This window comes from Heterocephalus glaber, unplaced genomic scaffold (assembly GCF_053883595.1).
Source record: "Heterocephalus glaber isolate CG9 unplaced genomic scaffold, H.glaber_assembly_v1.0 deba00001689, whole genome shotgun sequence".
NCBI classification, from domain to species: domain Eukaryota; kingdom Metazoa; phylum Chordata; class Mammalia; order Rodentia; family Bathyergidae; genus Heterocephalus; species Heterocephalus glaber.
This window is the reverse complement of record NW_028258414.1, coordinates 6,278,796-6,305,801: the sequence shown is the minus strand read 5'-3', so window position 1 is coordinate 6,305,801 and position 27,006 is coordinate 6,278,796. Positions and strand designations below refer to the sequence as shown.

At 42.9% G+C, this 27,006-nt stretch overlaps 2 protein-coding genes across 3 annotated transcripts in view; one reads left to right on the top strand and one right to left on the bottom strand.

The window, feature by feature from the left end:
* Positions 1–27,006, bottom strand: part of Usp3 (ubiquitin specific peptidase 3) — a 223,932-nt gene that overhangs the window by 172,076 nt on the left and 24,850 nt on the right. Inside the window, exons 1-3 of one of the 2 annotated variants that reach the window (XM_087199043.1) lie at positions 24,574–24,634; positions 3,552–3,794; positions 1,748–2,144 (exon numbers count right to left, since the gene is read on the bottom strand). In XM_087199043.1, the coding sequence (XP_087055169.1) occupies positions 1,748–1,764 (17 nt within the window). In that variant the 5' untranslated portion in view covers positions 1,765–2,144; positions 3,552–3,794; positions 24,574–24,634. Of the gene's footprint in view, positions 1–1,747; positions 2,145–3,551; positions 3,795–24,573; positions 24,635–27,006 lie in introns of those variants that run through there. The other variant, XM_087199044.1, reaches the window with a different exon arrangement.
* Ca12 (carbonic anhydrase 12) overlaps positions 19,124–27,006 on the top strand; it is a 75,640-nt gene continuing 67,757 nt past the window's right edge. Inside the window, exon 1 of the transcript XR_015446487.1 lies at positions 19,124–19,261. The gene's annotated coding sequence lies outside the window, so the exon portion shown is untranslated. The remainder of the gene's footprint in view (positions 19,262–27,006) is intronic.

The following is a 27,006-nucleotide window of genomic DNA, read 5'->3' as shown; positions in this document are numbered from 1 at the left end:
AAATACAAGTGTGGCCACTGCAGCTCTCAATAATGTCTTCTGTTGAATGAATTCTAGCACAGGCAATCGAAGGATCACACTTAGACCTACAGATCACATGTGGGGTGAAAGGACATCTTCCTGTGTTTCCAGGAGCATCCTGTACATGGGAAGGGAGAAGGGAACTTTCCATCCCTCTTGTCCCATGTATCCTGGGGCCTCCTCCTCCCAGGACCACCATTTGTCCTGAAAGTGTTTATATTCTAGTTCAGCTCTGGGTTAAATGGGCTTGGGAAGGTACTCTGGGAGCTTAAACATGATTTATAACATTATTTCTATTGGTAAACTGTAATTGAGGTTCAACGACCAATTCAGGAAATGAATTTTTCAAATAAAATCCTTTGGTGAATTGGGAACTGTAGAGTAGAAAAGAGAAAGGCAATAGACAAAACGTAAAAAGTACAAGACTCTATATTAAGTGACTCCATAGTACGAAATATCCAGAAAGGGCAAATCTAAAAATGGAAAGCTGATCAGTGGTGGCCTCAGGTTGGGTGTGGGAAGAGGGATGAGCTCCAGACAGGCAGGAGGGATTTGAGGTGGTGGAAATGTTCTAAAACTGGATTGAGGCGATTGTTGTACAACTGTATTAATTACAAAACTAAGTGACTCTTACACCTAAAATGGATTTTATGATATAAGAACCACACTTCATTAAAACTATTTTTTAAAAAATTTATTTTCAGTGCTAGGGATTGAACTCAGGACCTTGAGCTTGCAAGGCAAGCACTGGAACCACTGAGCTAAATCCCCAGCCCTTTAAAACCATTTTCTTTCTTTCTTTTTTTTTTTTGTACCGGGGAGTGAACCTGGGACCTTGTACTTGCAAGGCAGGCAGCGGAACCACTGAGCTAAATCCCCAGCTGGAACAGTGACAGTTAGCACTTTTTTTTGGTACCAGGGATTGAACTTGGGTCCTTGTGCTTGTGAGGCAGGCAGCAGAACCACTGAGCTAAATCCCCGGCCCTAAAACCATTTTTAAAAGTGACTAGAACAAATCTCAAGATTACTCAGTAATAATTCCTTACATTTGAGAAGCACACTTTTTTTCTTTACTGGGGGTCGAACCCAGGGCCTTCATACTGAACCACATCCCCAGCCCGTTTTTATTTTGAGATAGGGTCTCACTAAGTTGCCCAAGTTGGCTTCAGACATATGATCCTCCTGTCTCAGCCTCCCAGAGTGCTGGAATTACAGGTGTGGGCCACCATGCCCAGCTTGTGAAGCATTTTATTTTTATTTTTTATTTTTTTTGGTACCGGAGATCGAACTCGGGACCTTGCACTTGTGCAGCAGGCACTGGAACCACTGAGTTAAATCCCTGGCCCCATGAAGCATTTTATAGCATAAGACATTTTCATCCTCATTACCCTATGTAAGTAAGCTTTGGAATGTCGTCATGAGAAGATAATGTATTCTTTGCCCTTCATACTCATGGTTTCCATATTTGTGGGTTCAACAAACTGCAGACTGAAGATACTTGAAAAAAATGCATGTGTTCAGATTGTTTTGTCTTGCCATTATTTCCTAAAGAATGCACTATAACAACTATGTAACATTTATATTGTAATAAGTATTGTAAGTGTAAGCTATATTTAAATACTACACCCATAGGTACCAAGAGGTGATGGTAATCATTCTCATTTTATAGTGGACAAAACTGAGGCTCAGAGTTAAGTAACTTAAATGGAAGGTTTGCAGTCCTTACCTGCATGATTTCTTCATCTACTAAGCCTGAGGTCTGTGAAAGCCTTTCTCCAGCTTCAGTGTACTCAGGCAGCACCTGTTTTTCCCTGTGCTCTTTTGTCTTGTCTTCGAGCTGACCTCCCCGTTGTGCTGGCTGGGGGCTGGGTATGATGGGTGAGGAGGCTTCCTGCTGCAGCTGCTTTGGCCCTGGACCCTCTTACTTGAGGGAGAGAGTTCATTCGTAATTGGAAAAATGCCTGGAGTAAGTTTGGAGGAGTCGGTTGAGGCCAGGTGAAGGACTCGGAACCACTTCCTGCAGGCCAGTTCTTTCCATTCCTGCCTGGGCTTCCAAACCATGTGTGTCCAGGACTTCAAAGCACACAAGCTGGGGTCCAAAGCCAGTTCCATGGCACTGAATTCTGTGGACAAATAGAGCATGAGGTGTGAGGCTCCGCATTTTGAGAGGTCATTCTGATGACTTCTAGGGTTAAAATTCCTTCTGTAGGCAGTGAATGAGAAGCCGTTAAATGCAAGGAGCAACAGCACTGTTTTAGGAAGAATAACTGCGCAATTATGGGTGGGAGAGGGAAGAGGAAAGAAATCAAATATGTGGACATGGCCCACAGATAAGCTGTACTAAGGCCTGAATCTGGCTGGTGCTGGGGACAGAATGAGAGGGTGGAGGTAGAGACAGCTCAAAGGGTCTGGCAGCATTTGGAGAAAAGAGCAGAAGTTAATGGTTTCCAGCTAAGCCCACTGAATCAAATACTTTACTCTTTCCCTAGTCTTCAGTTCTTCATTGGTGAGGTAAAACCTAGAGCAGGGATTCCATGTTTCCTTTGTTAACACTAAGTTTCAAAGACAGGCAGAGTCTGAGCTTTTAAAACTGGGGTACAGGGATTTTCTAGAGGTACACAGCAGTCTGCCAGCAGGTGTGCAAAGCCACAAGAAAATGGCATGCCTCTCTCTACAGCAGGGTTCAGCAAACTTTCTGTCAAGGGCCAGACAGCAAACACCTTAGGTTTTTCAGACTAGATGGCTTCTTTTGCACAGATTCAGGTTTGTCATTGCTGTGACAGCAGGCATGACAATATCAAAGTAAACAAGCATGGATGCATTCCAATAAAACTTTATTTACCAAATCAGGTTCCAAACTGGATTTAGTCTGCTGGCTGTAGCTTGCTGACTCCCCTATTACAGCACCAACTTTACTAGAAGATTTGTGGAAAGCGTTATTTTTATAACCCAGGTGTTTACAAGGTCTCCACTTTTAAGGACCACTTTTCCTTAACATCCAAACAGTACTGTTCTATAAGTACAGGTTTGCAATGGACAAAAAGCAAGGGGACAAGTGGAGGCTGACATCAGCCTCGTAGCAGGTGTAGTCCTGGACAAAGGTGGGGTGCCTTTTGTGATTCATTGCTCAGAGGGATCCCTTTTTTGGTAGTTTGCATAAAGGTACCATACATACTGATGTCTTGACACACGTTAGTCAACTTTCCATTACTATAACAATATACAGTACCTGGGATACTCAGCTTATAAGGAGGAAAGGTTTATTTTGGCTCATGATTTTAGAGGGTTCAGTGTGATTCCTTGGCACTGTTGCTTTGGAGCCTGGGGTGAGAGAAGAAATGGCTGGGGTCTCAATATTGCCCCAAGGCCCTGCTCCCAATGACCTCACTTCTGATCACTAGGCCCTACTTCCTAAAGGCCTACCACCTTCCAATAGCAGCATGGGCTGATGACCAAGCCTACAACCCATGGGACTCTGGGGGACATTCCAGATCCAAAGTATAGCAATATACTCCACGCTCCCATCCTACCTGGCTCCAGTAATTCTGTCTCCCTCTCCAGGACTTCTGTTTTTCAGGAGATGTGTAGCTTGTTTTCCAGGTGATGGCCAGCTCCTCTCCACTAGTCCCACCGTGGAACTCCTTCTCCAGGTTGCTCCTCCCAGTCCCCTTTCCCACAAAGGTAGACTGGGTCTTCTGATTCCAGGCACTTCTTAGGACCAGCAGGGGTATTAGACCCAGCCGAGGCTTCAGGTAAACACAAGAGAGCTCCAGCTGAAAAACAGAAACCTTTATATCAGACTTCAGCCACCTCTGTCCCCATGTGTCCTGACCAAACCCAGCCTTTCAGAGAGTGGATGAGTCACAATATCTGGTCAGAAGCACCTAAATTCGGATCACTTCCCTGCTTCAGACTTTCCTTTATCTAATATGCCTCATATCTAATGACCTGAATGACTTCCCAGCCTTAGAATCTTCCTAAACAAGCAAGAATTGTATCGGAAGTGAATGCACAGTTGCATACATTTTGGAAATGACACAAAACTTGGAAGAAATTTTGCACATTCTCAGGGAAGCTTTGGGCCAGTGGCCCGGGGCTCCTGGTATGGGGTCCCTGGGCTGTGTCATTAGGGGCACTTCAGTAGCAAATGCTGAGAAGCGGTGAATTAATGACTTCCCTCATGTTTAGCATGGATGCACAGACTTCTCAGAGAGCACGTATCTAGCATCAAACATAATTGCCTACGGCCAGTTTGAATGAGTTCCCACTCTTGTTTTGAAACTCCATCCTCATTTTCCCACCGACAGGTTTGGCTCACTACTTTGAGGCTGTTCAGGTTGAGGGTGCTTGGTTTAAAAAACTCTAGCTCCCTGCCATGTCTGTACATTGGTTCTCCTGAAAATGTAAAGGCTTCCTTTTTCTCGGAAATTCTGGTCCTTATAAATCCAAGATCTGATTTGCTCATCCTGGTCTTGGACATTCCAGACCCAGTACTTCGCCAGAACGTGGCAGGCTCTGCCTTTCCCAAAGAGGGAGGCTTCCTTGTCAGAGGAGGGACTGACAACAGAGACATCTGACCTCAATGTCATTTGTGCCTCACCCCAACCCCTGAACTCAGACAGCCTCTCTTGTTCCTGATTTGTCTGATTGTAAAATTGCTTGGAGATATTCTAAAGGAATGTTGCCTTGGTAAAAAGCGAGGCATTTTAGTCTTAGGGAAATTTTTTTCTTAAAACATAGACCAGACAAGGTTTTGGTATCAGAGGAAGAATTTCTAAGTGGAGAAGGCATGGAGACCCTCTTGAATTCCATCTTGAGGTTCTTCAATGAGTCCAGGACGTGCTTACTGGTAGCACAAATTGTTGGGGCCCAGGATAGCCAAATCACCTGCCCGTGGCTTCCCAACTGATATGGACAGACGTGGGAAGGTGGCACTAAGTAAAAGGTGGCATCACCTGTAGGTCAGGGCAGTCATCCTGTACCCTCTGCTTTACAGGACCCCCCTGGCCAGGCCTCCTCTGACCCAGCTCCTCCCCATGGAATGAGAACAAGGAGCCAAGGGGACCCAAGGACAGATCAGGCCCTGGGTACCTGGAATTCTTGGCTAACATGACCCCAAGCCCTCTCGCAGTGGGCTTGATGAACTCTTCCCCAAATTCATCCTCTCAAAATTATACACTGGGGTTCCCAAGAGGTGGTGGGAGCACAGGATGAAGCTTGGTGGTGGGGGGAGTTGTTTGCACACACGATTGCAGGGCCCTCTGCAGGAAGGAACAGAACCAGGGCTGCCCAGAGAAACAGCATGGGCTGTGGCCCAGGGGTTCCCATTTGAACCCTCGGCTCATTCTGAGGATTGGGGGTGGGGCTGCAGAAGGAAAAGCCAGTGAGAAATAGCCAGAGAAAATACAGGACTCACAAAATCAACAGATCTGCCAGAATTCCTATTTTGGTGGGGAAAAGAAGTGTCCTCAAAATTATTGCGCTGAGCCAGGCACAGTGGCACATGCCTGTAATCCCAGCACTCTGGGAGGCTAAGGCAGAAAAATCACAAGTTCAAGCCCAACCTGAGCAACTTAGCGACTTAGCAAGACTCTGTTTCAAAATAAAAACTAAAAAAGGGCTGGGATGGCCCTGAGTTCAATCTCTAGTACTAAAAAAAAGAAAAATTGCATTAATAAACCTGTGTGTAAACCTTTTCATTTTAAAATTCAGATAAAAATCTTGATTACTGTAATAATCAAACATTGGTTTTCCTCTATGATATTGTGAGGCTGGCATGAAAATGTGCACAATATATAGTGTATTAACACTTAATACATGTTAATAAAATTGTTCTTTTCCTTTTCCTTCAGCTGGCCTCTAAGATAATATTCAATGCTTGCTTCTTCTTTCATTTGTCCTGCACTGTCTAGTGTGATAAAATAAAAAATAGAAACTAAGATGTTTTTAATGTCAAGTTTAGACAAGATAATTTCTCTCTCATAATACGAGAGCAAACTAGTGCAGGATCAAAAGCAATTGTTTTTTACTTTTTGGAGCTGCCAAAATTCCCTTTTAAGGATATGCACCAGGTAAATGGGAGAACGAGCTGAGGATCTGAATGACATCATTGTTGTAGCCCTTGCCAGACCCCAGCTGGGGCATCTCTCCAGTCTGATGAGGAGGTGCTTTAATCCTGTCTTGTCTGAAAAGCAAGGAAGGGCTGAAACACCATGCTGATGAGTCCAGCCGTCTCCTACATATCAAACACTATCTTCGGACAGCCCTTCTACGCCAAAGGAGTTGTGAGGGATGTGGCTCTGATAGAAGTCAGTCATCACTCCTTACACTCACAGGGCTGCCACAGACATGATTTCACACCATCCTGCTGTGGAGACAGAGAGCACCCAGAGACAGAGCCCTCTGTGTTTCCCCAACTGCCACTTGGAAAGAATGACATTGGCTTTGTGGGTTGGGCAGGGCACTGTGTTCTTGGGAAGTAGCTCATCAGTGGCTGCTGGGATGCAACCATACCACACTCTGCAAGACCTCTAACAAGGGCAGAAGCCACAGCAGGTGCCTCCAGGGAAGCCAAGTGGCCAACCCCATGTTCCACCCCTAAGCCCCTGGGTGTGGCCCTTCCCACCAGCCCTGCTAATGGGGAGGCTGCTGTGGGTGTGCACCACCACTGGGACCTGCCTGCCCTGGAGGAACCAGTGCTCAGCACATGGCTGGGCAACAGGAGACTTGTGGCTTGAGCCGCAGGTGTCTGAAAGGGATCTCTGGTCTGCCAGAGTGGTTGAACTGAGCAGCCTTACTTGGGTGCCTCTGAGAGCTTGAAGCTAGATGCTCAACATCCTCATCAAGGGAAAGTAGAAGTGCTGTTTGTTTGCTTTTGCCTCTTTCACCAGCACATGGGGCTCTGGTCAGAAGATACTGGAAGAAAAACATTCTCCAGAAGGTCTATTGGTGCTGTGGGGCAGGAGCCACCCCAGCAGCCAAAGTAAGGTGTTTTCTCAAAGGTCAACATACCCCTCTGCTCTAGGGTTCTGTATCAGGCTGTCCTCCTTTTGCCTGGTAGAGGAGGAAAGACACTGGATGCCTCCTTTCCAACCCTTACATTTCTTAACCCTCCTAGAAGACACAGCAAACACATCCCTGCAGTGCCGGGATGGACCCAAGAACAGTGTAGGACCTGGGTCCAAGGCCCTGAATCAATATTGGGCCATGGGCTGGGTCAGGATGACGGAATTAGTTGACAGAGCCATGTATGACAGCAAGTGTTGGATGGCATTTGAGAATGGGCCGGGGGTTCAGGAAGGTGGAACTAAAGACAGGAGGTATAGCAAGTGGGCAGGAGCCAGGTGGGGCAGGAGCCAGGTGGGGCAGGAGCTGAGTGGGCCAGCAGCCTTGGGAATCGACAGGCTCTAGGTGGGAAAGAAGTAAAGCAGCACTGGCTAGAGGTGATGGGACATTGGGAGCTGGCTCTTTTTGATTACTGATCTCATAGATTCATCAGCATTAAAAGGGACAGACAAGCTACTATATTGTGCATTCCTCTGAGGAATATTACACAAATTAAACTAAAAACCTCTAAAGAACTAAAAGCAAACCTTTTCACACATTGGCATCTATTTTCCTTTCTAGTCACACAACCTCCACTAACTTCTCTGTCTAACCTATGTCTCAGTCCAAAATAGTCTGTATTTTCATTAATATGCTCCACATAGGCTATTTTTATAACTGACTAGGCCACTTGCTACCCCAAAAAGGACAATTCACTGGCTCACGCCCAGTGGAAATCCTGCTCATCTGTTGTGAACAGCAAGTCATGGAAGAGGTGCAAGTCATGGAAGAGGTGCAAGTCATGGAAGAGGTGCAACCCAGAAGTCATGGAAAAATAGTCATCAAAGAAAAATGTGAATGAAAATAACAACAAGGTATCATGGCAAAGCTATGAAGTTACAGCAAGTTAAAAGGAAACCAAAAGCAAGCCACTTGAGACACATACTGTTTCGGTAAAACAGGCACATCTATCTACTGCTGGTGACAGTGTAAACGGGCTGGGGAGTTAATTTCATGTGTCAGCTTGACTGGGCCAGGGGATACCCAGATAGCTGGTAAGATATTATTTCTGGGTGTCTGTGAGGGTGTTCCTGGAAGAGATTAGCATGTGAATTCAAAGATCCACCTCACCATTGTAGGTGGGTCCTATCCAGTCTATGACAGTCCAAATAGAAAAGGCAGTGGAAGGGCGAATTGGATCTCTGCTTAGTTGGGACATCATCTCTCACCCTCAGACATCAGCACTCTTGGTTCCCTGGACGCTGGACATGGACTGGAACTACAGCACCAGCCTTCCTGGGCCTCCAGCTTGCAAATGGAAGATTGTGGTGCTTCTCAGGCTCCAGGACAGCCAATCTCTCATCATAAGCCTCTCCTATATATCGCTATGTATCCTGTTGGTTCTATGTGGAGAACGCTGCCTACTCCTTGGGCCCAACATTTTGGCGAAACAATAGAGTAATATATTTCAAAAGAGACAGAAATGTTCATGCCATTTGATCACCCATCAATCTTAGTTTGCAGAGCTGAGCTAAACAAAATGATACTAAAGAGGAAAAAAAGCTACATGCATAAAGATAATCTTTATATCACATTTTTTAACTGAGAAAAGACTAAAAATAACTTACCCACCTCACAACAGGGAACTCTAAGGGAAATTACCTCACCAACAGATGGAAATTACGATAATGAAAACTGCTTAGTGCAAGGATGTGCTTGTAACATAGTGCTTAGGAAAATACAAAATTTATTGTGACTATACTATAACAGCACATAATTGTATAGATAAGGATGTGTAAGAAAACACAAAGAAAGGAAAATTACTACTTACTAGGATGTTATTTTTATTAAAATGTTGCCAATGTAATAAAAAATCTCCTAGAAAGAGAACTAAGGCAGGAGATTAGGGCATGGCAAAGCTGGCTGGAGAAGTAAGTGTGACCTGTTAACTACAAAATCCCAGGACACGTGTGCAAACAGTTCCCAACACCCTGAACAAGTGGATGTCTCATGAGAACTCCAGCAGGTTTACAATAGGATGGCCTGGACCTGATATCACCCCAAAGAGCAGATGATACAAAAAGATAGCACACATTGAGTCTGTGCCCCTGTGTTCTCTCATGAGGTGGCCCACCCTGGCACTCACTATAGGGTGTACTTCTTTTCCTATTTTTACTTGGCACAAACTTGCTCTGTAGAGCTATTTCTTTTCCTACCTTTAATAAAACTTTGCTACTGTTTCTGTGTGTCTTGACCAATTCTTTTCTCAGGACAGGAAGAACCTAGAAACCACCTCCAGAAAGAGACTCCAGTACCTCAAAACCCAGTACAGTGGTACCTCAGTTCACAAACTTAATTCCTTCAACGATTCTGGGGAAGATGGCCGTGGTCCTGTTCATCATCCAATGTGGAGTTCAGGAATGAAGCAAATTTTTGCTGAATGCTTCTGTTTGTGAACCAAATTGTCTGCAAACTGAAGTGTTTGTGAACCGCGCCATTACTGTACTTTGAAACCTCTGATTCACCTTGTTCCTACCTGGTCTTCAGACTTTATGACATTATGCCTTGAAAGTAATTATTTGTGTGTGAGTTTTAGCCCCTTTTACATCACAAACTCATCAAGAGCAAAGACTTTGTTTTATTTTCCTTCATTTCACCTGAGCACTTCTAATTGGCAGGAACATAGTAAATATTCAGCATTTACTTACATTATGCTTAAAAATAAAAATCAACAGATCGATCCTCCTGTCTCTGAAAAGAGCACTCAGATATACAGATATCTAAATTACATCTAGGACCAGGGATTTGACTCAGGGTTGCCGCCCCCTGCCTCGAAAGCACAAGGTCCTGAGTTCAATCCCTGGTACCAAAAATAAATAAATAAATAAATAAATAAATAAATAAATAAATAAATAACATCTAAAGGTTTCCTGGGAAGCAAAATCTACCTTAAGAATGCTAGGGGCAGCCCACTTTCTGGTCCCCCTTCTGTCTTTCTTAGGCAGAAGCTTTCTTTCTCCCAATAAACATTTCCTACTCTTAACCTCTGTTGTTCCTAGAATTCATTCTTCGATTTTAGAGAACACAAACTCATGTTTCAGTGTCTAGGAAGTTTGGGAGTTACATCTCTTCCCTCTATATCATTTTGGAGGTTTTCCACCGAGATTACTAGTTAGAGGTAAGGGTTTGCTTTTGTTCCACAGGTTCTAACTTTGGTCTTTTTGCTTCATAGATTGTTACTTTTCTTTTCACAGGCTCTGGACATTTGTTTCATAGATTCTGGTTTTTGTTTTCACAAACTGTGGCCTGTTTTTGCTTTCATTTCAAAAGTTTCTTAATTTTAAGTTATGTGTTTTAAATGTTTGCAAATTTCTTGTCTTTCTTATGTATTGTCTTTTGTTAAAATTATGTTATATTTTTGTTTTGTGTGTATTGCATTTGGACTTAGTTGCTTAAAAATGTTATAAAATGGGTCTGGTATAAAATCGCCTCAGACAAAGACGGTTCAGGCTTTTATCTGTCCCTTATAGAATGCCAAATGGAGGTTACTCTGCCAGCTAGTAATTGCCTTTAGGGCAGCTGCTACCCTCAAAGCAGAGGACAGGTTTCTCCAGCTGTCCTCTGGTGAATCGCCACTCCCATTGACACCAATGGCAGGTGGAACGTTGACCAAATAGGAAATCAGGTTCCTTTTGGAGACAGATCTCTGATTGCGTGGAACTAGCAGAAGCTGAAGTGACAACTGAGGGGTCGTGGCCAGGGCTACTCTCTGCCAGATACCCAAAGGTCCCTCAGAAGAAACTAGCTCCTCACAGCCCGTCCAAGTAATCAGCAGAAATCTCCACATCTTGTCCCTATCTGGACTCAGTGAGGTGAAAGGGGAACTCTTGTCAGTGATCATCAGATATCCTCTGTCTTAGAGTGATCTGAAATGATGCCATCAGAGCCCTTTCTTAAGCCTCTGTTAAGAGTTGAGCTACAGGTTTGGACTGCTTTCTCTGCTACCAGTAAGACCTCTAGACAAATGTAGACAATGAATCTTTGATAGATTAAAAGCTACCTGAACCTTTTCTCCCCCCTAGGCATGATCTTCATCATTTACGTGTGTATGGGAGAAAAATGCCTTTTCTGATAGGTTATGGACTTAGGAACACTGACTGTGGACTTATAAAATGCTATATGGTGATTTTTTTTTATATTTAACCAGCTTGAACTTTATTTGGACTTTTTCTCTCTGCTAGTGAGTTAAAAACTCCCCTTAAACTTTTCTCCAACTTGTTGGGAGTTCATTTCAGAAACCCTAGTAGTCAGACTGCTCCTCCTTCCAGAAAGTCAGGCTAAGACAAACTCGAAACAATTGTTTTGTCTTACACTAGGAAAAATAGCAATTGGTAACTTGCATTTGTGTTTTTACTCATTAGCTAGAATATGGAACTATCTTAGCCAGCCTTTCTCTTCATTCATGCGTGCATAGGAAGTCCATAAGTGTGCCTTTACTATGTAGATCGTGGCTTCTAGGAGGACTTATGAATTTCAAATACTTAGTGAATTTAAAATGGACCTTAAAGGAGTAGCCTTGTATTGCTGCTAATAAAAGTTGCCTAAATACACAACAGAAATGTCTCAGAGCTTTCTCTGCCCGAGGGCCCAGGGCAGAATCTCTGACTTACCATCTTTGGAGGTGATCCCTTTTGCAGGAAAAGTGCCCTAATTTGATTGTTGTCTTATTTTCTCCCTCTCTCTTTCAAGGAACTAGATAGCAGTGGTTTAAATATTTTGGTTTGCTAGCAATACTTCCTTCTCTAAACATGATTGTTATGGCTGAAGTCAATTGTAACTTGTGCTTTAAGAGTACCTACTGGAGTAAGGATATGAGTTACCTGAGGAAGATAGGATCATGAGCTGGTAAAGGGTAGATAGTCCAGTCTGGTTTTATTTTCTGGTTCTCTCGCCAGATGGTAGCTACCTACCCTAGTGTGGTATAAACTTTGGGGGATGCCCTGGGGATGCCCTAGGGGGCACAGGAATCAAGCAGAAACTTATAGGATGCCATATTTGTTTCTCTTTTCAGTTTTGGAGCTCCATATCTGAACCTCTTACTCCTTTGGAATGTATTAAGGAACAATTTAGTATTTCTCTACACCCATGCATGGTGTGCCTACCTCCTAAAGCCAAGTGCACAGAGGAAAGTACTATGATGCTATCTCACAATTAGAATTATACTGGAAGAGAGAAAAAATAGTCAAATCATCTTTCTATTAAGAAGTAATTCTTGGTTATGTTCAAATGTAAATGTGGGACATAGAAAAATGAGAGACACCTCACCCTTTAGATATTCAGTTCCTCTAAGCCTGAGGCTACTCCTCACCCTAACCACCAGTTACTGAGGGTGGAGTTTCTAGGCCAGCTAAGAGGCTCTCTATGAGGCTATATCCATCCTTAGCTAAGTTGTTCAGGTCCCTCAAAGACAACATCCCTTGCAGGAAGTAAATGGAAAATATGGGACTACCTGTGTTCATGTGTCCTTTTTCTCTCAGTGATCTGAGACAGATTAAATGAGACCTGAGAAAGTTTTCAGATGACCCTGATAGGTACATTGAGGTCTTTGAAGAACTTACTCAGACCTTTGGACTAGATTAGAAAGATGTAATGTTGCTCTTAAATCAAACATTGATTTCTAATGAGAGATAAGTAGTATTACAAGCTGCTACTACATATAGAGACAGATATTTTAATTTTGGAAGCTCAAAAGACAGGCAGCCAGGGGAACAACTGCTTTCTACTAGAACACAAGCAGTTCCTATACAAGAACCCCACTGGCCTGCCAATCAGATAGGATATTAAATAGGAGGTTAAATAGAAGACATTTTCAGGCATGTATTCTTGAAGGTCTATGAAAGATGAGAACTAAGCCCTTCAATTATTTTAAATTGTCAACTATTTACCAGGAAAAAGCTGAGAACATCCTTGGATCCTGATTTGATAGAAGGACATACTATAGTTTTTCCCAAGTCACAGTCTTGCAATATGTAGATGGTATAACGTTATGTGCCCCCTCAGAAGAGCTTTCTAGCCAAGACATTTGCTCCGGTGAATTTTCTAACAGACAGGGGTTATAATGTTTCTAGATCCAAGGCACAACTTCACAGCCTTGAGGTAAAATATTTAGGCCTTGTTATATCTAAGGGAACCCAAAGACTCGGGGAAGAAAGAATTAAACCAATTCTTTCCTTTCCACAGCCCAAGACTCTAAAACAGCTAAGGACATTCCTAGAAACTACAGGATTTCGTGGCCTTCAGATAGCAGAGTATAGTAAGATTGTGTAACCCCTCTATTAGCTTATAGAAAAACCTAAGAGACAGACACCTGGTAACCTTATTCCCAGACCACATTCCAGAAGTTCAAACAAGCACTTCTAAGTGCCTGCTACAGGACACCATCTCAGTTTGTATGTTAATAAAAGGTGAGACATGGCTTTGGGAGTGTTTCTACAACATCAGGGAGCTGCTCAACAGCCTGTAGGGTATTTAAGTCATAAATTCAATACTATAGATTCAAAATAATTTATTTTTTAAAAAGCCCAAAACAGTACAGTCAAAACACTTTCATTCTCTTTCAAGAGGAAAAAGCAGCCATTTGGGTTCTTTGCTTATTGGTTTGATTTTTCTGCTTGGCAAGGCACTTGGAGTCAACCATAGCTTTTGTCTCTGGAGATATGTTTTGCTAAGGATCACAGATCCACTCTGGAAAAGCTCCTGATCTTAATTGTCCTTCTACACCTGAGATGGTTAATATTTAGTTCTTGTGCCACACTTAAAGGCACTCTTCTATCCCTTCTCCATTGCCCTGCTCCTGAGGAGCAATGCAGTTTGATTCAAGGCACTTTCCTCCTCTGTGGCTGCTGGATTTCAAGACAAAGCTTCCAGAATGGTGAGTTTCCCTTCCCTGAAATCCTTCCAGAGTAAAGCTGACCTTCACTTATCTCTGGGACATGTAGAAAACTGGTCTAGGTTTAATCCTGAAACTCTCAAGAAATAAATGTAAAACTTTTAGTTCAGATTTATTTGTCTTTCAGCCCTCAGGCAAAACTAGAGAATGTTAAGAAGTGCTAACCTGGCTCTGGACACTTCCTTGCACCTCTAGTCAGCTGCCACAGGCACTGGATGAGATAAAGTCTAAGGGACACCTTAGATTGGGCACAGAACAAGAGGGATAGATGGGGATGCCTTCTTTTCCTTTGTTTCTTTTCAAAATGAAAAAAACTATCATAGGTAGACATCTGCAGCACAGCAGGTTGGAGCCTTGGCAGACCTTCTTCCCTCACTGCTTGGAATTCATACTTAGCTCCAAAGAGTGTCACTTAGTCTCTTCTACAGGCAAACCTGGCCTGAGCAGACCCCCACTGAAGATAGTTAAAATTACCTTTAGAGGGAACAATTACATGTGATATTAAACAACTGTAAAAGCAACCATGAGATGTCTGTGTAGCTGGGTATTCCAGCCAGATAAACTATCAGCTCTTAAAATGCTTTCACAATTGTAGAAGATTTTTATTCCTTTTGATTCTTATTATAAGAGATCTCTGTTAATTGATCTACAAAGTTCTGACTAGTCTTTTTACAGCTATAAACCTAAAAATTATAAAACTTATTTTAATTCAACTTGGCCAAATACATCTGAGTGCATTCTGGTTTATAAACAAGTTGTCTTGTGTGTGTGTGTGTGTGTGTGTGTGTGTGTGTGTCTGTTCAATTTGTTACATCACATACAGCTGTTATGTTTGAGCTTTTTTCTTTTGGTATTTTGGATTTTTTAAGATGTTTACCTGTAACTCAAGTTGGCTTATAGATAAATATAATTAAAGACATGCTTCCCCCAGGTTGCCAGATGATTCAAATAATGTCAACTGGTTTTATAAATATAGTACATATTGTTGTCTATATATAATATCGGGAATCTTTCACTGGTCAAAAATAATGTGTTAATTGTTACGCTCTGGCTGTCATAGGTCATCTAAGTTTGTTAAGATAATTAAATAAAGACTCTTGGACTTAGGAAAATTATGGGACAGGACTACCCTTGGTAAATAAAGGAGAGGCTGCCTGGAAAAATTTATTCCAGCCTTTGTTCACAAAAGGGACCCCAGTAATTTCCATAGCCTCGTGGGAAATACATTGCTAAACATATTATTGTGATATGTATACATTGGTCATGGTTTAAATTTTCTGTGGGAAAACAAGATTTTATTTAAAATGTTCTTGGTACAAAATAAAATTAAGGGACAAAGGGTTTCATGTAACTGATACTGTTATTTCATGGTGTATACATTCATGCCTTCTGAGTGTACAAATCTCCTAGGTCTCAGGTATCTGACTTTCTCTTGTATTCCAGCTACTTGTGACAAGAGGTACATGTCAAGCCAGCATGAGAAAACCAGTCAAATAATAGTTTTCTTAAAAACTTATGTGATGTATGTTATATGTGTCATCACACTTAGGGATGTTCAGTTGCCAAACAATTGAAACAATGTCACACTAAAATTAGAGGCTAGACATTATGAACTCCTAAGGTACATTTATAGACCAATATGTATGTTCTCTTTAGATGGCATCCTACTAAAGGATAACAAATAAGAGTTTTCTTTGTGTCATTTAATGTCTTGTGATCAGACAGAGGTGTTTGACTGAAAGAGTATTCTGTACTAAGATGGACATGTAAGTGTTACAAAGAAAATGTCATCATGATTGTCATGCTAAAATACTATGTGTAGCTCTTTTTTTTTTTTTTTTTTTTTGGTACTGGGGATCGAACTTGGGTCCTTGCGCTTATGCAGCAGGTGGCGAAACCACTGAGCTAAATCCCCAGCCCAACTATGTGTAGCTCTTGATCTTCAGTTTCTCTATAATATATAACTGTTGTCTGTTAAGATTTTGCTGGGATTCAACTACTGAAATCACGGTTGGTAAGAAATAACAGGCTTGTGTTCTTTATACTTCAAAAGCGCTTGATGTCTTAACTATTATAATAGTTAAACTCACTGCTCCTACTGTAATACTTATGTCACTGATCTTCTCTTCCGGGTGTTCAACAACTGAAGTTTGGAGACCAAAACTAAAAAGGTAACTGGCCTAAGAGGACAGCCAATATTTGGGCCCTGGCCCCTCAAGGTCAACAAAAATCAGGCCACAAAGGAACCTTTCCTATAGGATCCTACATCTTTGGTAAGTCACTCAACCTCCTGAGCAGGGAGATTGCTGGACACCAGAGGACAAATGTACCTACTGTGTGCCAAAGGAGAGTCACCAAAAGGAAAAAAATCCCACACACTTTCACTGAAAGCAACATGGTCAAGCAAGGCCGTGACCCATCCTGACAGCTGACACTGACAGAGGAGCTGAGAAGCTCTATGTATGATTCCAAAGTAATGCATGAGGAGACTTAACTGACCTTGATAGATAGCAAGAGGTTCATACTGATTGACACAGGTCTCACTTTAACTTGGTCTTAAACACCCAGCAGAAAAGAATAACCAAAAGAAGTATAAAATAATGCCATAGTAATAAAGCTAGATATAAAAAGGGCTCCAATTGCTGACTCCTTCTGGCAGTTTCTAGCTACACCAGTAGCTGACCACAGCTATGGATCATTAGAAAAAAAAAAAAAAAAAACTATGGTAAAATCTATTAGAGCTCAGCTAGAGTTTTAAATTTCTTAGGCAAGATTTGTTCTTCAAATTGTCTCTTCTTAAAGTATCAGACTTATACATAACCTTTATCAATGAAAAGAATCTACGACCCAGCAGGTTACAATCTCTATTTCAATTTCTAAGTGTGACTTTCTCCCCAACCTGCCCTTTCATTCTAGTGTGCCCATGCTTAGATTATGCATGCTTTAATTTCTTAAAAATTTTGTTTATTCTTGCCTAGAGGCTGCCAAACTCCAAACAGTCATACAAATGGAACCAATGACAAACGTGTTAGACTTCTTTTACCAGGATCCACCAGATCGACCTTGTAAACAGCTCATAACTGCTAAACTACAATACAATTTCTATGTTGGGATCCTGAAGTCCCCTGGACTTTCTCCTTATCCTCTTTGTGGGAGGCTATTACTAGTTCCTCCCAGTGGAAAACCTTGTTGGCCATATTCATAGCAATCCTGCTGACCTTATAATTTGGCCCCTGTATTCTTAACTGTTTCTTTGGCTTTTCCAGACTCAAAGCTATATGGCTACCAAGAAGACAATGTCTGGTGTCTATCAAAGGCCTTTAGATAGACTCTCTGTAGAGTAACTCTAACTGCTGATCATAACTACGACCCTCTTCAGCTGGAAGTAGCAAGAATGGTCTTCGCCCTTTGCCCCCTCACAGCAGTTAGGGGTCCTTCTTCAGAGGGGGGAATATTGCAGATAGGTAAGTTAATTAGATATCTTGTAGGCAGTTGCACAGGGCCAGCCCATGAGGAGCCAACATGGAGGATGGTCATAAGGAGCCAACATGGAGGACAGTGAAGACACATTCACTGAAGGCCACCATTGTAAAAGGAGAGAAACTACCACACCCATGTAGGACGGATAGCAGTGATTGATATTCTAAATAGGTATCAATCACCTGGGTGGAGGGCCAAGGTCTTCACCCAGCCTCTCCAGGAAATATCCCTGACCCACCCTTACTGAAAAATCCTTGTAGCTTGCTACGTGACTTGCTCCCCCATTTGACCCCTGTTTAATCAATATTACCTGGGTGACTGTATTTGTAATCTTATTGGTTGGTCATGGTTTTGCCCCACCTCATGCCCACCTTGTAAATTTCCATTGGGTCTTATAGTTTTGTCCAACTTTGTACCCACCTCAGCACATGTCTTTGCTGTGTAAAACATGTTTGAAACGTGGGGTGCGTGGGCAACCCACTTTCTGGTCCCCCTTCTGTCTTTCATAGGCAGAAGATTTCTTTCTCCCAATCAATTTTTCCTACTCCTAAAAAAAAAAAAAATAGCATTTTGCATCTAGTGTGAAACATGGGATGCAGGACTGCACACAACAGCTGGAAACTGACTGAGGGTCTTGGGCCTTCTTTACCTTTACTTCTTAAGACAAGATACTTAACAATGGGAGCCATGCTGATGTTTTCTACTTGGGGCCAACTGGATGTGGGCCACCAGGAAAACTATTCCACACTCCTACTGGCAGCCTCAAAGTCAGGGCCTGAGCTTTAATGGGTGTAAATGTCAGGTCTGGTGAGGAGCTGGGAACTGAGATTACATGGCCTCCCAAAGAGAACGGTGAGAGCTCAGTGCTGAATGAGTTTAAGTACTGAGCCCATATTGTACACCAGGCACTCTGCACATCAATGCAGCCCCCATTTTGTAGATAGAAACTTGTAGTTCAGAGAAAGCATGTGACTTACTCTAGGTCAAAGAGTTGGTAAGGGGTGGGTCAGGACTCCAGAGTAGCCACAGGGCCTTAAGTCCCTCCACCTAGCATGGCTCATATTTGGACTGTTTGTCCAGGAGGATGAAGTCTCAGATCCTTCCTTTTTCTTTTTCCTTTATTCTTCCACATACAGACATCACCCTTTTCTGCCACTTTCCACCCTGAGTATTTTCCCCTGGCTCCTGTTCTTTCCCTGGCTTTCAGCCTGGGTCATGTGGGCCGTGAATTCATTGCTCTTGAAATCCATGGCAGTCATCAGCTGTTTCCTCCTCAAAAGATCACACGCTCCCTCACCAGTGACTGCTCCTGAAATCCAGAGTCTAAGTCAATTCCAGGAAGTATGCTCTTTAATGGAATACAGTCTCACATGCTTTGGGTAAGGTTTGGGGATAGCTGTGGTTTGAATGTGTCCTTTCCAAAATTCAAGTTTTGTCAATACGATAGTGTAAATAAACAGGGCTTTTAGGAAGTGATTAGATCATAAGGCCTCTACCCTGATGAATGTGATCAGGTGCACTTGTAAGAGGGTTTGTCCTTTGCCTTTCTAGCTTCCACTTTGTGAGGACACAGCATTCCTTCCCTCCAGACAACCTAGTGTAACTGTCCGTCTTGGAAGCAGAGACCAAGCCCTCTCTAGACCTCCAAGCTGCCAGAGCCTCGATGCTGACCTTCAGCCTCCAGAACTGTGAGGAAACAGATTTCTCCCCATGCTGCGGTGTTTAGTCAACATCAGATGTTCCAGAATAGTCTCTTCCAAAATTATGGTAATTGTCTTTTTTCTCAAGAGTGAGCCTTTTCATTAATTTCACTTTTTAAATGTAATTTTCTCCTAATCTACATGTGGCCCTTTCCTTCTTTTTCTTTTATATATTTTGTCTGTGGTGCAAAATTGACATCTTCCCTTAATGCAAGTGGTAATAACATCTAATCAACACCTAGCTACACGCAGGCATGGGCAGACCCCCTCCATCTGCTGGCCTGTGATAGCTGCCTCCCCTTTTCTCATTTATGTTACACTCAGCTTTATTTTGTGCTCTTCAAATTGCCTTCCCAAAACACAATATTCCATGTCAACCAAAAATTAGTTTAAAAAATAGATGGTGCTTAGTTAGTTTTAAACTACAATATCCTGCTGTCCTCAATGTCTGTTTACACAGTTAAACATTAAGCAGTACCGGATGCTCCCTGCTGGGGACACTTTCCAGGCCTGGGTTTCATCATGGTCTCTAACAGATAGGGTTCCTCCTCTTTTATTCTTTCATTAAAAAAAAAAACAATTTTGTCTAGGTTTAAATAGAATTTAAGCAGCTACAATGAAAAGGAAGGGATCGCTTAGTAATAAACGTCTCTTTTTTTTTTAAGTCAATTGAGAGCAGTTGTAGAAACTGAAGTCTCTTTTCTGAGTTTGCCATATATTATGTGTATTTCAAAACAGTAAGTGAATATTTGAATGTATGTGTGTGGTAGTTAGATATGGCCATTTTTTGTTGTTGTTGTTGTTTTTTTTAACAGCTCCTCCCACCAAAGAGGTGGAGTCTATTTTCCTGCCCTTTGAACTTGTGTTGGCCTTGTGACTTGCTATGGCCAATATATGCTGAAGTGACCTCCTGTGTGTTCAGGGTCCTGAACCTTAAGAGAACTTGTAGCTTCTGCCTTTGTTCACTTGGAGAGGTGTCCTGAGACTGCATAATAGGAAATCTTCGAGAAGCGAGCATCGACTTCCCAAGAGAGAGCAGAGGCACATGAGCCCTGGGGAGACCAGCAGAACAACCAGCCAGCCAGCCCCCCAACTGTGAGAAATAACAAGTCAGTTTGTTTTAGGTCCCTCAGTGTAGGGGTGGTCATTTCTGCAGGAAGCCTAAGTGAAACAATAGCATCCCCAAGTCTCTTTGTCTTTCTGTGAGTGTGTAAATCCAGCTACAGTATGTGCGATTTAAAGATAAAATAGTTTCTTAGAGCTTAAAGGCAATTTGGATGTTCCTCAGGAGCAGGGTGCAGAATGGAAATGGGCTTTTTAAAGAGATAAATGGAACACCATATAGGAATTTGCAACAGCAATATCAGGCAAGTAAAATGCTCACACATCAAAAATATACACTGCCTCTTTCAGTACTTAACCAGTGTGTGACAAGTACACATCTTAAATCACTTTTATTATGAAACAGTTCCAGTGTACACAAAGGCTAGAAAATAAATATCAAACTATTGCACACCATGCCTAGCTAAAGAAAGAATATTACAGACACAGTGAAAGCCCTTTCCAATCACATTCTCCTCCTTCCCTTCCCAGAGGAAACCATTGTCCCTGTTCATCATTCTCATGAGTGTCTATGTTTAATATTCAGCTTTGCAGTTTTACAATTTTAAGTAAAATGAATCATCTGTATATGCCTGCAATTTGCCTGCTTTACTCAATACTAAATTTTTGAGGTTTATCCATGTTGCTGCAAGTGAGGAAAACACCGGACTCTACTCTTGGGAAAGAGAGATGCCCTCCTTGAGAGTCAGCAAGAATCAGGACCAGCCAAGGGGACAGTGAGTCATTATGTCCCACTTTGTAACACTCCCGGGTGGACACAGTCACCTGGCCTGCTGATCTCAATCCTAGATCTCTCTCTCCCTCCCCCTCACTCCCTCCCTTCCTTCAGTGTGTCCACACGAATTGATTATTCTGTAATGAAAGATTACAAAGCAGAAGGCAAGCTCTAAATTACATAGTTCCATTTTGTCCAGTTGAAATGAAATACGAGCCACATGTGTACTTTTAAATATTCTACTAGTCACATTTTAAAAAGTGAGGAGAAGTAAGTATATTATCTGTCTTAGTCGCTTTCCTCATCATGGGGACTAAATACCCAACTTAAACTTAAAGGAGAAAACTTAAAGGAGAAAAAGTTTATTTTGGCTCATGTTTTTAGTCCACAGTTGGCTGGCTCCAAGGCAGGCAGGGCATGGTGGAAGGGCCTGGCGTGGAGGACAGCTGCTCATGTCACAGCAACCAGGAAGAAGGAGAGTAGGGAGGAGCCAGGGAGGGACTTACAGGCTTTCAGGTCAGGCCTGCAGAGACCTGCCTCTACTGACCAGACCCCACCTCCTATCAGTCATTTAGCTGCAGTACCCATGTCCAATCCTAGGCTCGCCTAGGAGTACCCAAGGCTCTTGGAAGACATCTAGATATAAGCCATAGCATTAATTTTAATAATATATTTCATTTAACCCACTGTTACCTTTGCATAGTACATATTTAATATATAGTAGGTATAAAATTATTAATGCGACAGTTGACATTTTTCATACGAAATATTCAAAATCTGACATGTATTTTTAAGTTCTAGCACATGTTCATTTGGATCAACACCTTTCCTGATCCAGCAGCCACATGTGGCGGGCAGCTACAATTTTAGCACAGATGGCCCTTTGACATCTGACCTGAAAACACACTGAGCCATCCTGAGCCTTCTCCATGGTGAATGAACACTGGGAGTTGTCCATGTCTTCCCAGCAGACCGGCAGGCTCTGTGCACAGGGGTCTGGAGGCTGTGGGGTGAGGAGGTTCAGCAGAAGCAGTACCCACTGGGTTGGCAAGCCTGGCGTGAGGCTCCAGTGCCATTTGCTCTTACATACTCTCGGGAAGGTTACTTAATATTCCAAGCTCTTGGGGTCTCAGTTTCTCTCTCTGTGAAGTGCAAATGGGGCCTAGAAATGTTTTAAGAGCCCTTGCAGCCCTGATGATCCTGGCTGCTCCATCTGCCATGGCCACTCTACCTTGGGGTCAAAGATAGTGGCCAGTGCTGAGGGATAGGGTGCTGTCTGTCTTCCCAACTCCACACCAGAGAGCCTTCCTTAGACTCGGACTCCTGCGTGGTCCCCGGGAGCCTGAGTGTAAGCCTTTGTTCTTTGAGGAGGACCATGATTCTACCTCAGGCCAGACTGGCACCCTGGAAGTCTACAGTTGGAAAGAACCACAAACCAACTGCCTTGGGTGGCATGGGGCAGGCAGCGTTTTATTTAGATGAATCCACACAGAGATTCTACAGTTCATTCTGGGCACATGATTACATGGTTTTGATGCCATGTAGCCTTACGGGAAGTCAAGAGCACTGACTGCAAATCCTGGCTCACATCAAGCTTACTGTGCTCCGACTCGGTTTCCTTGCTTCTCCACTTGGCAGTATAACTAGTACTTATCCTATAGGTATGATGATTCTATCCTGGCCCTCAAATCCTTCAAGAAACAGAAGGCTTTCTCTAAAAGCTGCATAAACCCAAGATTTGAAGTGCTTTGGGGCTGAATGAGGGCTGAAGTCAGGCAAGAACCCAGGATCTAGTCCCTTTTCTTCTTTGAAGCTCAAAGGGTACTAAGGAAGACGCAGCTAGGACCAGCCTGGAAGCTCTGAGGAAGAGAAACAGTCACCTTCATTTTGTTCCTCAAGGCCTTTTTGAAAGAGAGGCAACTTGTTGCACCTCAGGGAGGACCCATGAGGCTTTTAGCATTTTCCCAGGTCCCTGTTTTAGGTGGGCACCAAAGGGACAGGCTTGAAGAGAGACCCTCTTCTCAATCAAATCTCTGTCCATGGTCGGGAGGGGCCACTTGTCAGGGCATTTAGATCCTTGTGTCCTTTGGCAAATTGTCATTGGACATAAATCAAAAGTTAATATGGCACTGCATCTCCTTGCATCTCCTATTTTATTTTTTTATTTTAGTACTGAGAATTGAACCCAGGGCCTCATATCCTTGGACCTTTTTTATTTTTTATTTTGAGACAGGTTCTCACTAAGTTGGTAAGTTGTCCAGGGTCAGCTGGAACTTGGGGTCCTCCTGCTTCAGCTTCCCAGAGTGCTGGGATTATAGGCATGCACCCCTATCCCCAGGGTATTACATTGCCTCATTAAATACATAAATCACCACCAAAATCATGCAAGCTCATTCAAAAATTATCTTCTTTCTTGCCATACCTGTAATACATACTTGTAGTCCCAGCTACTCAGGGGCTGAAGCACTAGGATTGCTTGAGCCCAGAAATTCAAAGCCAAACTGGACAACATAGTAAGAGCCCACCTCTTAAACAACAAAAGCAAAAGTTCTCCCTGAGAGCTCAATTTACTAACTTTTTAGGATTTAGAGATTTATTTTCCAGGTATTATTTTTAATTTCAAAAGAAAAATTCTAATTCAATTTAAAGTTTCATATGCATATATCTAGTACATATTCAAATACTATAAAAGGGTATTCAGTAAAATGTAGATGTCTATTCCAGTCTGGCCACACACCAATCTGTTACTGGTTTCCTATATATCATTTTATAATTATTCTATCCATAAAAATATATTTTCAGAGTTTTTAAAAGGATGTACTGTTTAATTGTAAGGCTACTTTAACTCAACAAGGTAAAAAGGTAGAAACCTGTGGATTAAAAAAGAAAGAAAAAGGCCTGGGGTGTAATTGTTTTAAATGATGTGTTGAGTTTAAAAATATTTTGATGCGTTCCAATACGTGGAAAACAAGATGCTGTGAATCATTGTCTTGAATAAACTGTCTGATATGATTATATAGTTTTGTGTTCGCCATGGAAGGTCACCTCAACGAGTTTACATAATATTATACAGAAAACAGAAAGTGCCCAATAAACGGGAGTGAGCGGGGAAGGACAGAAAGCAGCTGGCCTCAGACCTGCGCAGCCGGGCAGAGGGGTGGAAGGAGAGGGGGCCGGGAGCAAAGCTCCAGGCTGCTGCTTCCGGGATCCGCTGGTGTAGCGCCAGTGCGAGGGACGGGTTGCCTTGTAAATTGCATTTAAATTGATTTGAATTTTAATAGCCACCGGGGCTAGTGGTTGCTGGATAGTGTAGTTCTGGGGTTCGGGAGGATCGGTGAGCACAGAAAGGTCAGCGAAAAAGGGAAGAGGATGAACAAGGCCGAGGAACAGCAGAAGGGGAAAGAAGGAAAGAAAGGAAAGCGGGAGAGGAAGTTGCAGGATCAGGCAGCCAGCACAGTCGCCTCAACGGCGGGGAGGGCGTCCCCCCACTTCTGGTTACTGAGGTCCCTGTGACAGCAGGGCAGCAGGGCCAGGGGTCCTACCTGCCTTAGCTCTGACGGGAGCTGTGGCCTCCATCCCAAGGGCCTGTCTGTCCTCCGTCCTAACGTGGAAAACCCGGTTCCCTACACCACTAGGTGTCACCGTTAGCCAAAATGAGTTTTCATGTTTTATCGTCTTTAACCTGAACAACCTGGTGAAAGTTTCTTCCTTGAGCCTGCAGCTGATCGACGTGATTTATTTAGGCCTTTTCCTTCACACCAAAAGCAAAGTGGTTGGATAACCCGCTCAACAGGGATACTTGTTCTAATTTGGTTTTTCTTTCCAGTTAAAACTTTGCTAAGTACCACAAATGTGTATGTAATGTGTGTGTGTGTGTGTGTGTGTGTGTGTGCACGCATGTACTGATTCATTATTAAATATTTGCCACCAGTGTGGTGGCGCAAATCTGTTATCTCAGCACTCCCAGAGGCTGAGGTGGGAGGACTGACTGCAAGTTCGAGCTCAGCCTGGGAGACTTAGCAACTTAGTGAGACCCTGTCTCAAAATAAAATGTAGGGAAGGGGGCTAGGCTGGGGCTGTAGCTCAGCGTGAAGGCCCAGGGTTCAATCCCCAGTACAAAAAACAAAACAAAACGAAACAACCAACCAACCATGTGCTAGGCAGAGGTCCCATGCCCATGTACAGATGTGTAAGTTATGCACTGCACAACTCCAGGAGGGCACCGTTTACGTAGACATCAATGTGAATGATGCTCCCAGAAGTTGTGCAGCAGCCCTGAAGCTCTGCAAGACTCTGGTCTGGACCATTGGGACCGAAGTGGAAGAGGAAGTTGGGGGATCAGGCAGCCAGCACAGTCGAGTAAGACGTGGTTCCCGCTTTTCCAGTCTGTTCAGTTCTATCTCCTAGAAAAGTCTGTTGGCCTAAAATCTTTGTAACTAGAAATACCTGTGCCCTGTATAAATTGTGGTTCTGTACACCAAAGGTAGCTTTCCCTTCTATCTTTGTGAGAAAAGCTAAGGTTTAGTTTCTCTTCAGAAAAGAAATCTCCCTCACTGGGAACATTTAATGAATGAAGCACTGTATGGAGCCAGCTGGGAAATGAGTCATGAGCTTTCCCTTGAGCAATCACACCTAAAATCTAAAGGAGCAGCCTTAAGTTTTGCGTATCTAAATCTGACCTCTGAATACCAGAGGAGGAGCAGCAGTTGAACATATACGCAGAGACCAGGACCCCGAGTCTAGCCTGATTGGGCTTTCTTGGGGAGTGTACCAGTTAGGTTGTTCTGTGTAACAAATAATCCCGAAACTCAGTGGCTGAAAACAAACTGTGTTATTTTTCATGATTCTGTGGGTATTTTGCCAGTCCTTCCGATGTAGGTTGGAGTGGCCCACCTGTCAAGTGGAATTGTCTGGTCTTACTCATCTACTAGGGTGCTTGGTTGAAGAGGATTGAACTGGGACAGACTGTCTGTGGTCCACGCGGTCTTCTGTTCTCCAGCAAGCCACCCCCACCCGGGGCTGCACATGGTGGCCTCAGGGTACTAAGGAGCGGCAGGAGAGGCAAGCTCTGATACGCAAATGCTTTTAAATTTTTTCTTATGTCACCTTGGCTCTTGTCCCATTGGCCAAGGCAAGTTACATGGCCAGGATGGCATCAGTATGAAAGGTGTTCTCTGTGTGAGGACACAGAGAGGTCAACAGTCAAGTTTATCAAAATAACGTCTTCTCGACCTACTGCCCAGGGATGCAAAAAGAACAAACCCACAGAAGAAACTGCTGTATATCACTCAAAGTGAAGGAGCCACATAAACACTAATTTTATTCCAGTGTACTCATTTACCTTTTTTATGTCCCCATAACGTGGCTAACTTATTTATGGGAAAATTTAATAGAAATATCTACCAAATATAAAGGTAAGAACTTCAAAATAAATTTCTTTTTTTTTTTTCTTTCAGTATTTTCCCTTGTAAGTAGGGACATTGGCCTAAAGGTGTAACCAGGAGAACTACTGGAGAGTGTTTGGCCACATGTCAACTTCTACAGTTACACCTATGTGCCAGACTCTACAGGTGCATTTTGCTGTGAATAACTGCTCAGCGATATACAGGTTCAATACTTGTTAGCACAGGCCTTGAAGGACTTAATCAGATAAAGAGAGGGAGTAGGAGGTTACAGAGTAAGTCCTCAGTCCTGTTTGCACGTTGCTGAGTATTGCTGAAGACAGCAGCACTTACGTAAATCCACACTCAATCCTACTGGAGCCATGATTAGCCAAGAGCATGAATTCATCCTTTTTTTTTTTTTTTTTTTTTTTGGTACCAAGGATCGAACTCTGGACCTGAAGCTTTTGAGGCAGGCGCAGCACTGCTGAGCCACATCCCCAACCCTCATCTTCATGGACAACATTTTTTCCCTACAATTTGTGGTCTCTATCATTAAACTTGATGAGCAAACATTTATCAAGCACCTGTGTG